Raw genomic sequence first — 12,143 nt, forward strand, 5'->3', positions numbered from 1 at the left:
CTTTCTTATGAGGCTGTTTCAGTGGTTAAGCACAAGGCGAAAAGCAGAGAGGACAGTCTAGTCTTGTTCCTTTCTTTATACACGCACTTTCCACAAAAAGGCTATTGCCAGACTGTGTTCATTACTCTCCCCTGCTTTCAAAACCTGAGCCTGTAGATCCTTAGTATTTCATTAGTGACCTACCTGTGTATACCACTACCAGGTGGCTGCCAGCACAGCTAGCGGGGCACAGCGTGTAACTATGCTCATAGCTGGCAGACGCTGCACTGTGGAAGAGCGCAGCTTATACAATGCTTGCATCAAGCTACAGATGCAGGCCAAACCCACAGCAAGCTCATGAGACACACTTCAGAATGCTTCCAATCCTACACGTGTATCACTCACTGTAGATGAACTTCCCTCTATTACCAAAAATTTCTTCCACGAGGCAGCCAGTATCGATAATGTTATCAGTCATCCTGACATAAATAAGTAAATACATACATGAATTTGGACTAACAGGTCCCAAGTCCTCTTCTAGGCACCAGAATCCCAGTCACAAACCCATCATGGGTCATCTTCAACTTCTAATTAATTATGATCTAAATTTTCGCACTCTTACCTCACGAGCACTCAAGTACGATCCCATTGTGCTCCCAGCTAAATACAAGTCAGATACAGGATGTCACTTCACTGTTGGAGGCAACAGCTGGCAGTGACTCACAAGGTACCTCTGCAGACTTTAAGGAGGCACCTGATGAGGAGCAAATGCCCTCCCAAAGCCCCACCTTCCTGACTGCCTGAAAGAGAAAGGAAGAGAAAAGGGGAGGGAATTTGCTGAGCTTATTTGATAGCTAAACACCAGAGGTGTGCTTTGGGGGAAGGCTGTACACACCAAGGTGCCAAGAGTTGTTAGCAATTAAGATAAGGTGATAACGCACAGCCCTTATGCATGTATACCTATGACCTGGCAGCCTAAGCAATGCACAAAACCGAGAAGATAAAAGCAGCTACATGTAGGATGGAGGAAAAAGGAGTTCTGCAGCACCGCAATCAACAAAAGTGTTGTAGATTAAATAACTTTAAAAGACCTTCTATTTCAACAATTTTTTATTTATTTTTCTTTTCTTGGAGATAGAGGGTGTTGAGTTGCTTTCTGGTAGGTGTTTCCTCAATTCCATTCATATATTTGTCAGGTGGGTATGCATTTTCAGCTTTCAGAACTCTTCCACAAACACAAAACTTATTAGTAAATCAAGACAAAAAGAACAAATTCACCAAATTAGGGCATACATCTATTCATCTTAAAAGCTAACATCTAAATGTGTTAAAAATGATGCAATGTCATGAAATTATAATAAGAAGAATTGCACCCAACTATTTTCTGGCAGAAAACTGTGCATCAGCAGGTACAAAGGTGAATGACCCTTGCACAGGTCCAGCTAGTTACATGCTCAGATGTCTGATATGAAATGACCACTTCAGAACTGCAAGAGTTTCATACACTCACGGTACTCATGACCTGTTTTTCCTTTCTGCACACACACACGTCAAGAAAACTCACAATAGAGAGAGTCAATTCTGGCCTTACAGCTTTGCACAGAATGAAAATTACTTTAGTCATCAAACATTTTAGGATTAGAAATTTACACTCAAAACCTTTCCGATTAAAGAGATGTAAAATGACACAAGGACATGGATCTGTTAGTGTGAGTACAAAGAACCGCCACGGAGGTCATTGGAGGGCTGGAGCACCTCCCATATGAGGGCAGTCTGAGAGAGTTGGGGTTGTTCAAGCTAGAGAAGAGAAGGCTCTGGGGAGACTTTATAGTAGCTTTTGAGTATTTAAAGGGGTCCACCAGGAAAGATAGGAAGGGGCACTTTATCAGGGAGTGCAGTGACAGGATGAGGGGTAATGAGTTTAAGCTGAAAGAGGGCAGATTTAGATTAGATGTTAGGAAGAAATTTTTTACTGTAAGGGTGGTGAGGCACAGAAACAGGTTACCCAAAGAAGTCTTGGATGTCCCATCTCTGGTGGTGTTCAAGCCCAGGCTGGATGAGGCTTTGAGCAACTTGGTCTGGTGCCCATGGCAGAGGGGTGGAACTAGATGGTCTTTAAAGTCACATCCAACTCAAACCATTCTATCATAATTGTATGATGACGAAGATAACATTCCCATTAAGATTATGTCTGGTTAAAAAGACCTCAATCAGACAAGCAGCCTTGGCTATTTATCACCAAACTGTGAACACTGATCTCAAAGTGGCTGAACTGATTTGTTTGCTTCTGCAGCAGCTGAACTGATGTTTCCTGAGACGTTCCCGTGGAAGTCTGACCTGGGGATGAAGAGCTATGGTAGCACCAGGACTATGGAAAATGATGCCTGCCTACAAATTAAAACAAACAAACAAACAAAAATATCTCAAAGTGGAGAACCCAGTAACCCAAAACACCATGACAGTGTCTGAGAATCTACTATTTCTGGTTTGGTTGAGATTATCTGAGATTTGTTCTTTATCAGTTCTGACAAGGGACATTCCAAAAGTGGAGCAGGCTGTAGGAGGGATCCCCAGATAACTGTTCTTGTCTCAGGAATACGTGTTTTCTTACCACTCTGAGTCTGGTAAAACCAGGAAGGAACAGATCCTCACCATTTACTATCAGTCAAGCATAGTATCTAATCCTGACAAAAAAAAAAGTCCCAAACAAGGTCCAGCAGCTGCAAACTGGAACTGGACTGGAGTAATACCCAAATCTTTGCAATAAAAGGAACACTCTGACAAATATGATGATACCCTCCTAAGGCACTGAGGATTCAGTCACTATGCCCGTTTTGACAGTTTAGTTACCTTATTTTGAGGTCATCAGTGGCTTCTTAGATAAAACAATGTCAGGATTTTAGAATATGAGGTTGAAATTGTCTATGTACTTTCTTGAGAAATTCGTGGATAGAAAAGACTCTTTTATCACTCTTGCCTGCACCTTTTAGGCCAGGTTATAAAAGAAGGTGAGGGACTCCTGGAAATCTTATCCTGGCTCGTGTTTGACAAACAAACTCCCATCTGCCAGCACCTGCCTTTCACAACTGTGACCAAAACCACAGGAAAACACAACTTCTTAACAAGCCACAGTTCCAGAAAAGACCACATGTCTTTCTCCGGTAACTTGACTCTAAGGAAGAATCCACACTAGAAACAGGAGCTAGATGTCTGTCTCTGCTGGACTTTTCTTAGCCTTTAGTGTATTTGGATATGTTTGCTTCTCCTCAAAACACCTGGGCTTTTTCTTTTTTCTTTTTTTTAGCCAAATAGTTAATATTTTTTCATAACTCTTGGAAAGCTGTCCAAAAGGAGACAGCTTTCCAGAGGTTTTATTTATGAAATATCTCATTATCTGAAGAGGAAGAAATACTAGATATTTATTCTGCTATATATGCACGTACAGATATGCAATGATGGTTGATCAACATTCATACACTAGTGGACAAGACATGCTTCTTTGGCATGACACACAATTTTTTCCTGCTTTACATGACATTCTTCTGTATGGCCTGAAGAGAAGTGCTGCTTTTGTGTTAATAGATTGCTCATCCAGTTCTTTATCAGCTCTGTGCATATACCATTTAGGGTATATTCCTAAATGGTATATGCCATTCCTGGGACAGGCATTTCTTCTATTCTTCAAATACTGCACTGGTGTTTGAGAGCTGTTATATTTTTGTGCTATATGTGTATAAATCAGCTTTCTCCCCACAGTCACTATATTTCAATGCACTTATTAAATAACTAGTTACATTGTGGCAGTCATATAATCTTAATTTGTGCTAGCATACCTAACAGCTGTATTTTATGTTTTATGGGTTTTTAACAATACTTTAACCATGTGATGCAGAGTATTGGTATCTTACTTCATTTTTCCTGTGTGATTTTGTGTGTGCAATTACCATATGTCCTGCAATTCCCCTCCCATGCTATCTGCTTCAGTAATATTTCAATTCACTACATCAAACAAACTTGAAATGATTCTGAAGCAAAATTGCATTTCAGGGAGACAATTGCAGAACACACACATAATCTGAGACAGAACCCAGTTGACTGGACAAAGAAATAGCAACAGTCCTTCAAAAATAATTCATAAGTTTGATTTGATTGATAAGAATAGATGTCATCAAGCACCTAGAAGTCCACCCATCTAGACATCCATTACCCAACCCAAGTTTGAAAAACCAAATAGCTTTCATGATATATGTATATTCCATGATGTTCATGACAAAAGAATCACCTAGGAAGCAAAACTTTTAAAAGGTATAACATAATATTATTCAAGTTATTAAATCCAAGTGAAATTAATTAAATTGATAATGCGTGGCTGCCTCCTTCTCTCTCTGAAGAGGGCTTTATAGATTTGCTACCAATGATCTCAGCAAACTGCCAGAATATTTTGCAGATGAAAAAATACTAGCAACTAGCCACTGAGACAATAAGACATTGCAGAGGTAAGGACAAAACTATTTCCCTACCACACACAGCTGAATTTTCATTTTTTGATCATTGCAGTGATGTGGTGTTAACATAGACTGCTATGCTTGGTATCACAACTGTGAATCAAAAAGCAGCTACTACTTAGTAAACTGAAACATACAGCTTTGAAAAACATACTTCAAGTTTTCTTTTTTGAGAAGGCTACTTAGTTAGAAACAGATGGCATCTGCCAAGAGCAGAGAAGTAGCTATTGCATATGTGCTGTCGTGGTAAATATTTAGTGACAGGAAGGAAAATGCTGTTCAAGCAGAGGACTGTGCTTGTGATACTGTCTGGCTTGGAGCTTGTTTCTTCTGTGCCACAGCCATGCGCAAGGCCTGAAGAATCATGTTTTCATTGTTCATGATGTTGTAATTAGTGAGCTTCATGAGTTTGTTGAAATCTTCTGCTTTCAGCGAGACCTCCCTCGTTGAGTATGGAGAGCAGAAACTGGAGATATCAACCTTGCCCTCTTCCATTTCAGCAGCACTACGTGACATGCCTGTCAAGGGAAAAAAGAAAGGTGTTTGTGTAGTCCCAGGGAATTACAGTACTCTGATAGACTATGTCAAGAGTAATTTAGAGAGATCACAAATGCAATCGCTATGAAGACAAGTATAGTGCTATGATCTCTGAAAAACCTACTTCTGAATGAACCCAACTGGAATTAGAAAGAAGTGTCACTAAACATCATTCCACTGCAACCAGCACCTTCTGCTGGCCAGCTCATGGCATGTTATTTTATGTGGTCACGGGTGCTGGAGTGTCGGCCTGTGAGTTCTTGAACAGAATACATACTAACAGTAAAAGGAACGAAGAGATATATAAGATAGAAGGAAGCAGAATATTAGTAGCCTTGGAAATCATCATAAAAACTAAGCCTGCTTCTCAAATCCTAGCCCAAAAGGACACAGTGACTGTATTAGTTTATCTACTATTGCTTTGCTTTTCCAGCATATACAACCAATACTTTAAATAGCCCAAACAGAAAGCACAGTGGCCCTCCATAGAACTTGACTATACTGAACAGGTAATTCTCCCCTGTACTTGACTGTCATGAAAATATAATCTGGAAAACCTGCTTTGTTCTACACGATAAACAATCTTTTGGAGGTCATAAGTAGAAATTAGTTCCCATTTCTCTACTTGAAAAACACGTTTCTTCTTTCACTGAGTTGCAGCAAGACTCAGACTAAAATTATGCACAAGATTTCACCTAATTTTGCAAGCAGTTTGTGTCATCTCATTTTGCAACGCATTCATTAGTTGGAACAAACAAGCAAACAAAAAGAGGAGTTTTGTATTGAGATGAGGAAAAAAACACCAAGGAGTGAGAAAGATAATTGGATTGATAAAACTAGCTGAGTACTGTTAACTTACCAGGTGCTACATATCTTTGGAAGGTGTCATTCACTAATGGAAAATACAGCAGCAGAGGAGCTCCCGGCATGCCTGCACCGTCAAACATGTAGCACTCCTTCAGATTCTTCTCATCTTCCTTGAGTCCAGTGCTGGGAAATGCAATTCCCTGCTCCGAGAAGTATCTGCAAGCCTGCTCCAGGGGCTGATCATGGCCCAAAAGCAGCAGTGTAAAAACGGAAAAGATATCCGAGATCAGGCTGTTGCTGAAAGCCAGTAATTCATGCCAAGTCACACAAAATAATAGACTGATAGCACTGGACAGCCTGCAATAATGTGAGCACCTGCAACCCCAGAAATTGTGCTGCTGTTGCTGAGGAGCTATTTGGAAATAGTCTTACAGGAAAACTCCTAATATCAAGATGACAAAGAGTGTTTAAATATGTACCAAGGCACATCTCTAAAATCAGTAGGTGATTTAGGAACAGAACAGATTAATTCAAAACATGTTATAGAGTATCATTAAATACAGGACAAATAAGGCAGAAAAATAGAGATCTAAACAAAACTAATTTTGCTGGTTAAGAGAGTAAGACTCACAGTCACATTATCTGTTTATATAGCAGTGTAACTTGTAAGTTGACCTCAACAGAGTTTAGCAGGGTTTTGAGACCAGCTTACCCATTTCTATAACTTTGAATTTTAGATATAATGTTTCAAGCTAAGATATTATAGACCTCAACGTACAGCACTAGAAGCATTTATCAAAGGTTCATTTATGATGACCAACTTTGTTAGGTCATGCAACAAAAAACTGGAGTACCACCTCAGTTTGTTTGAATTAAGTATTTCCAAAAGAAATATAGTGCAAGTTATTACACTGCAGTACTGAGACAATTTTTTTTCATGTGGCAGCACAGTGTAAGTGCAGCATTAAATTATCTTCCACCTGAGAAAATGACAGAACTTTAACCAGTGAACTTTGTGTTCTCTGTGGTGTCCATGGACAAGTTTACAATTACAAGTACATATTCGGAAGTCTAAATCTGTCTTTATGTGGTGAATGCCACTTTCAATATCTATATAACCATTTTAACCAAATCAGGTTTCTGCAAACATAGTAAACACATTTGATATCCTGCTTTAAGCCCACTATTAAGTAGAAAAATTGTATTCATTAAAAGTGATAAAAATAAAGCTGAAGAAATTATTCACTCACTAAATTGTCTTGGGACAGCTAGAAAACCACATAATAAAATGAAAAGACAAATAAAATATTACACGTTTAAGGAAAATTCAGGTTAAATTCAGCATCTGAATCACAGGCAAATTTTCCCAGTCATATTTGTGCTATTAAATCTTACACATAATTGTAATATAAGTTGCAGCTCAACCACCATAACTTCAGTGTGCTGCTCTGTATTTCATTAATGAAGTGCTTAGGGCTATTTCAAAAGTAGTTTGAGAAAAATAGAGATATTTTCCACTCTGGAAATTTCCATCCTTCTTCTAAGGTTAGGAAACACCGTGTTACAGACACCTGTCTGAAAGCTGTGGAAAGCAAAGTAAAAGCCATTACTAAACAAAGACAGTTTTTTGAGACTTCTCACCAAGGTCTGAGATCCACCAGTGTAATTTAAGAATATGATGACATCCACTTTCCGCTCTGGTCTCATAAGGGGTGGGCAGCTGGTTTCAAAGAAGAAAGCTGCATCCACCAACTCCAGGTGGTCTGAATTGCTTCTCAGGTCATTAGGAGAGGCATCTAGCAAAGTGTCTAAAGAGTAGAAGATTCAGAGCTATTACCAAACTGCGGAAAGGCATTTGTCAATTTAGAAAGCAAAAGGAAAGCGAGCTTCCCTCCCATTCAGGATTTTCTTTTTGCTGTAGGATAGTGTGCAGCAATCCTAAAGGTCTTTTCACTCGCATGAGCCACTCCGCTCACATTTTGTTGGTGTTTCCAAACCCATGAACTCTATCAAAATATACGCAGTTGTTCCAAATGTGAGGAGGCCCACCCCAGCAATTTTCACCCCAGTGACGATTTTCAGTACCAGGCAACCCCAAACCTGAACAATTGTATTGCTGTAAGTGAAACATTGAGGAGTTACTTTGTTCTCCCACCTCTCAGCAAATACTAACAACTAACAGAAAACCCACTCAGATCTCTTCACCATGTGCACTCTTCACTAAATCACAGCTCCTGCACCGTCTCTGATGAGCACTGAGTTACATAGGCAGGAGTGCTGTACACACCTTTCCATTTTGTGAAATGTTCCTGCTGGATGTACTCATTGTGCATCTGGAAGCCTCTCAGGAAGTTGTGATACTTGGAGACGGCAGGGCGGTCCGTCAGGATATCCCGGAGAGACGTAGAGAGGCCGCTCGTAGGAGTGAACATGCATGTAGCCATCTCATGTGGCTTCTCGGGCAAGTCTGGTTGTTCTTCTAGAGATACATGACACAAAGGACATGCAATTGAATTATAACCACAATTCAGAGGGATATAGGATCAAAGAGGACAAAAGGTCAGTGACTTCTGTACTGATAGTAAACTTTTCACAGCTCTCAGCATGGCATTATTTCTTCCTATGGTCTGCTGTGAGTTCCAGTTAATTTCTTGACAAAAATATGCTTACTTTTGTTTTCTAAACCCCATTTGGCTTTGTCTGACTAAAGGAGCATTCTTCTCACAAAACAGCTTGCTTTTGGTATATATTAAAGGAATTCACTTTTCCAAGCAAACAAAAACCAGGGAAAATAATTTTATTTATACATTTCAGGGGACTAATGATTTTATATTCTGTGTAGGTTAAATATGAAATTCAAAGATTATTTTGAAAAGAATAGAAAAAATTGAACATTTTATTTTTAAGTAAAAGAGTTTTACCTTTAAAGAAAAAGGTTTGTTCAGTTTGGTTGAATTGTGGCCATCTGAATTCAATACAAACGTGCAAATTATTTGTATAAAAGCGAACATATAGGTTTGAGGGTTAGTCCACAAAACCTTAGTCCACAGAAATGTGACCCACATCTGTTCACTATGAAATCATTGGCTTTCCTTGAGTTTTAACATGAAGATGCTCATGCTTATTTTCAAGGAATGATCTTTCAGTACAGAGCTCCACTCCATTGACTTCCTTAGAAAGGGATTCCTTGGAAAGGAAGTAGTCATACTTCTCTCTAGTTGACAAGAGGCTTTGACAGAAGTTATTTCCAAGCCTTGTAAACACAATAGTTTAGGGACTAACTTCTGTATCTATCCCTATCTCCTTTCCACCAAGGTCTGTCTAATGGTGCTTTTCCTCCTAAGAACAGTCTCACTATATAAGCAAAACATTGGCTATTCTGTAAAATCAAACCACTTGATTTTCCCAGTGCCTCCCATATGCCAAGGCTGAGAGCACCAGGATGACAGAAAAACTAAAGAAATGAGAAATGTGAGAGCAGTTATCCTGTCAGAGGGACCTGGAGGAGAGAGGCCATAAGGCAAAGGTACTTGAGGTTTACCTATTTCAGTCACTTTGTCTTGGGTCCACCTGTGCCAGAAGTCCTCTGAATTGTCAGCTGCATGCCAGGCATCCAAGAGGTTTTTGGAGAAGATACTACTCCACATTCCTAGGAAGTCGGAAAGGTTTAATAAGTAGTGCAGAGGTAAACACAAAGAAGTTCTTTTAAAAACTACCCTCTTCTGCTCCTTCTGTAGCTCTTCTCTAGACATCCGTTTCAGTGGTAGAGTTGCCTCAGAAGGCAATTTATTTCAAAAGAATTTTCAAATTATTTTACCTTCTGCCACATTGTATCTAGAGTTTCTTTTCAAGAAATTTTACATTCTCATTTTCCAATTTTCATTTCCTTTTTTTTCTGTGTTAAAGAAGTTATTTCAGCTAGCTGCTCCCTTAATTCCCTTCTTTCTTGCCCTGTTTGTTTCTTCTCAACTTTTCCTTCAGCTTCCACAGTCTCATGGAATTCCAACTTTCAAAATGTTTTCCAAGCTACGGGGAACGGTGATATTTCAAAAGCACTCACAAAGGTCCATAACAACTTATTTGACATTTTTGTTTCATTTTATCTTACTCCAAATGATAAAACCACCTTTACTAGCATGGGCAGTTGAGTGAGTCTCAGGAGACATGCTGAATTCCAGCTGACTGACCCAGTACCACTGCTGCCACATGCAGAGCAGCAGCTTTCTGGGGACCAATTTCCAGAATCATTAGTGTTTGTACTGAAATATTCTCACTTCCCCTGGCTGATGAGTCACCTTGCATGAAACAGATCCGGGACTCGGGGAGCTTCTTCATCAGACGACCCATGAAGAATTCGCTGCCAAAATCCTCCGCACGAATGAAGGCACCATACTTCAGGAAGCCCACTTCGTATGGTGTGAACTCCACCCATTCTGCCAACACATACACCAACAGCGTTAGTTTAGTTACCAAAAACAAGCAAGTGGCCAGACAGGGAATAATCCTTTCAGATGTCAGCCCTCACAGGTAAGATGACTTCGCACTTGCCTTGACCAAACCCCATTAACAGTTGCCACTGAAGCAACTACCACACTGTCTACAGGTTTGTGAAAGTACAATATACAGGCTAAGGGAAAATTTAAATTCTTCTTCCTTTTCGCCTAGCTAGTGGGGTTTTCTCACAGAATGTGTACTGACTTCTATTGCTTTTATGCAGCCATGAAAAACATACATTAAGCAATCTTAAAGGTCCAATGAATCACTTTAAGAATATATAGCATTTCTGAGAGAGTGTCATAGATGTAAATTGTGTTATTAGTCTGAAGTTAGTGTCTGAACATGCACACTTAGATGCCAGGAAGTCTTACAAAATACTAAACTGTTGCTGTCTATCCTGTGTCTGCCCAGTTACTCTTCCTCCAAACGGACTTCTCCTGGCTTGGAGTGAGAATTTAAAACAATTCATCATTATTTACAGTATTCCCATGCTGTATCTCCACAGGTGAAAACATAGGTTTTTTTTCCAGAATTGAAAAATTACCTCTAAAATCTTTGGTGGTAACTTTGTCCTTGACATTAAGGGCAAGGTAGATGGGCAGTGGGTTCTGGCCCTGATTCACTGCTCGACGTTGATCAGATAGTCTGTGGTGGCACTTCTGGATTTGGAAAAAAATCCAAAAGTTTAGCTGATAATCAGTTCTTTAAAGATATCAACTTGTAACATCTGAATATGGGATATAATTTTGCTGAATTTCCTCCTAAATTTAATTCCATGTGCTTGAATAACAGAATATAAGAAAATTGTAGGAACAGGAGTAATAGTTGTTAAGATAACAAGACTTGTTCTACATTCAGTATACAATAACAGTGATGAGTTCCGTCCCATGCTATTCTAACTTAGGACAGATCTGGGTAATTCAGCTACTATTATATATTAAATCTATTAAATATAAGAGTTCTTCAAGGCAGCATGTTAATGACTCTTCTAGCCAGGAATTTTATTGAAAACCATGTTGAATATTAATATCCACAGAAGAAAAATCTTTGAGCTGCCTAAAACTAAACAGTTTACCTACGCATTAAATGGAGATTTGGAGTGTACTTTAGCCAAATGAAATTCTAGGAAATTTTGCTATGTACCATTGAGGCCAGAAATACGACATGAAACATGGTATGAAATGGGATGTTTCACTTCACATGCTTCACCTAACAGAGATATAAAACATATTTACAGGATTTTAACATAAAATATATTTTTCTTCAGCCGTCATCATTCTGCTAGTTCATGTGGAAAGTTTTGCTTATGTCACTACAACAAAATTAGAAGCAGGAGGTCCTGAGAGATCAAATCCAAGGTAGCTGAAAGGCACCTGCAAAATCACTGTTTCTGTAGCCTAGATGTCTCAGGAGCTCTACATCTATATACTTACACATCACTAAATCACAAAATGCAGTAACTACATATAGGGTACATCTGCAATACATTCAAGTTATGACTGCAGCTTGTGTAAATATTGCAGCAGGAGAGACACAAAAGCATGAGTCCATAAAAATACACAAGAATGCCAAAAAAATCTTGGACAGCTACACAGTTCATCAGTTTTAAACTCATAACTTTAGAACCAGTCTGACCATTTTGTTTTACATTCAATCACAGTTTAGGCTCCAGTGTAGACATATGATTCTATACACTGTTTCTTTAGGTTATTAATGTAAATAGGTGGTGTGCTGCCTACATACCAAGTACCGTGTTATGGGCCAGGTGCCTCTTTCCTATGGTTTTAATTTCTTGTAGTGGTCATAAAGATCAAGTAA

At 39.1% G+C, this 12,143-nt stretch overlaps 2 protein-coding genes across 3 annotated transcripts in view; both read right to left on the reverse strand.

Annotated features, from left to right (window-relative positions):
* LOC104067320 (cytosolic phospholipase A2 epsilon) overlaps positions 1–705 on the reverse strand; it is a 30,863-nt gene extending 30,158 nt beyond the window's left edge. For both annotated transcript variants that reach the window (XR_008449964.1, XM_009570048.2), the window contains exon 1: positions 602–705. Coding sequence is in view for 1 of the 2 variants with exons in the window: in XM_009570048.2 (XP_009568343.2) it covers positions 602–628 (27 nt within the window). In the remaining variant the exon portion in view is untranslated. The remainder of the gene's footprint in view (positions 1–601) is intronic.
* Positions 706–1,104: 399 nt separating this feature from the next.
* Positions 1,105–12,143, reverse strand: part of LOC104067321 (cytosolic phospholipase A2 epsilon) — a 28,901-nt gene continuing 17,862 nt past the window's right edge. Inside the window, exons 14-20 of the mRNA XM_054067136.1 lie at positions 10,870–10,984; positions 10,124–10,261; positions 9,370–9,477; positions 8,116–8,307; positions 7,470–7,636; positions 5,881–6,064; positions 1,105–5,002 (exon numbers count right to left, since the gene is read on the reverse strand). Of these exons, the coding sequence (XP_053923111.1) occupies positions 4,764–5,002; positions 5,881–6,064; positions 7,470–7,636; positions 8,116–8,307; positions 9,370–9,477; positions 10,124–10,261; positions 10,870–10,984 (1,143 nt within the window). The 3' untranslated portion in view covers positions 1,105–4,763. The remainder of the gene's footprint in view (positions 5,003–5,880; positions 6,065–7,469; positions 7,637–8,115; positions 8,308–9,369; positions 9,478–10,123; positions 10,262–10,869; positions 10,985–12,143) is intronic.

This window comes from Cuculus canorus, chromosome 5, assembly GCF_017976375.1.
Source record: "Cuculus canorus isolate bCucCan1 chromosome 5, bCucCan1.pri, whole genome shotgun sequence".
NCBI lineage: Eukaryota > Metazoa > Chordata > Aves > Cuculiformes > Cuculidae > Cuculus > Cuculus canorus.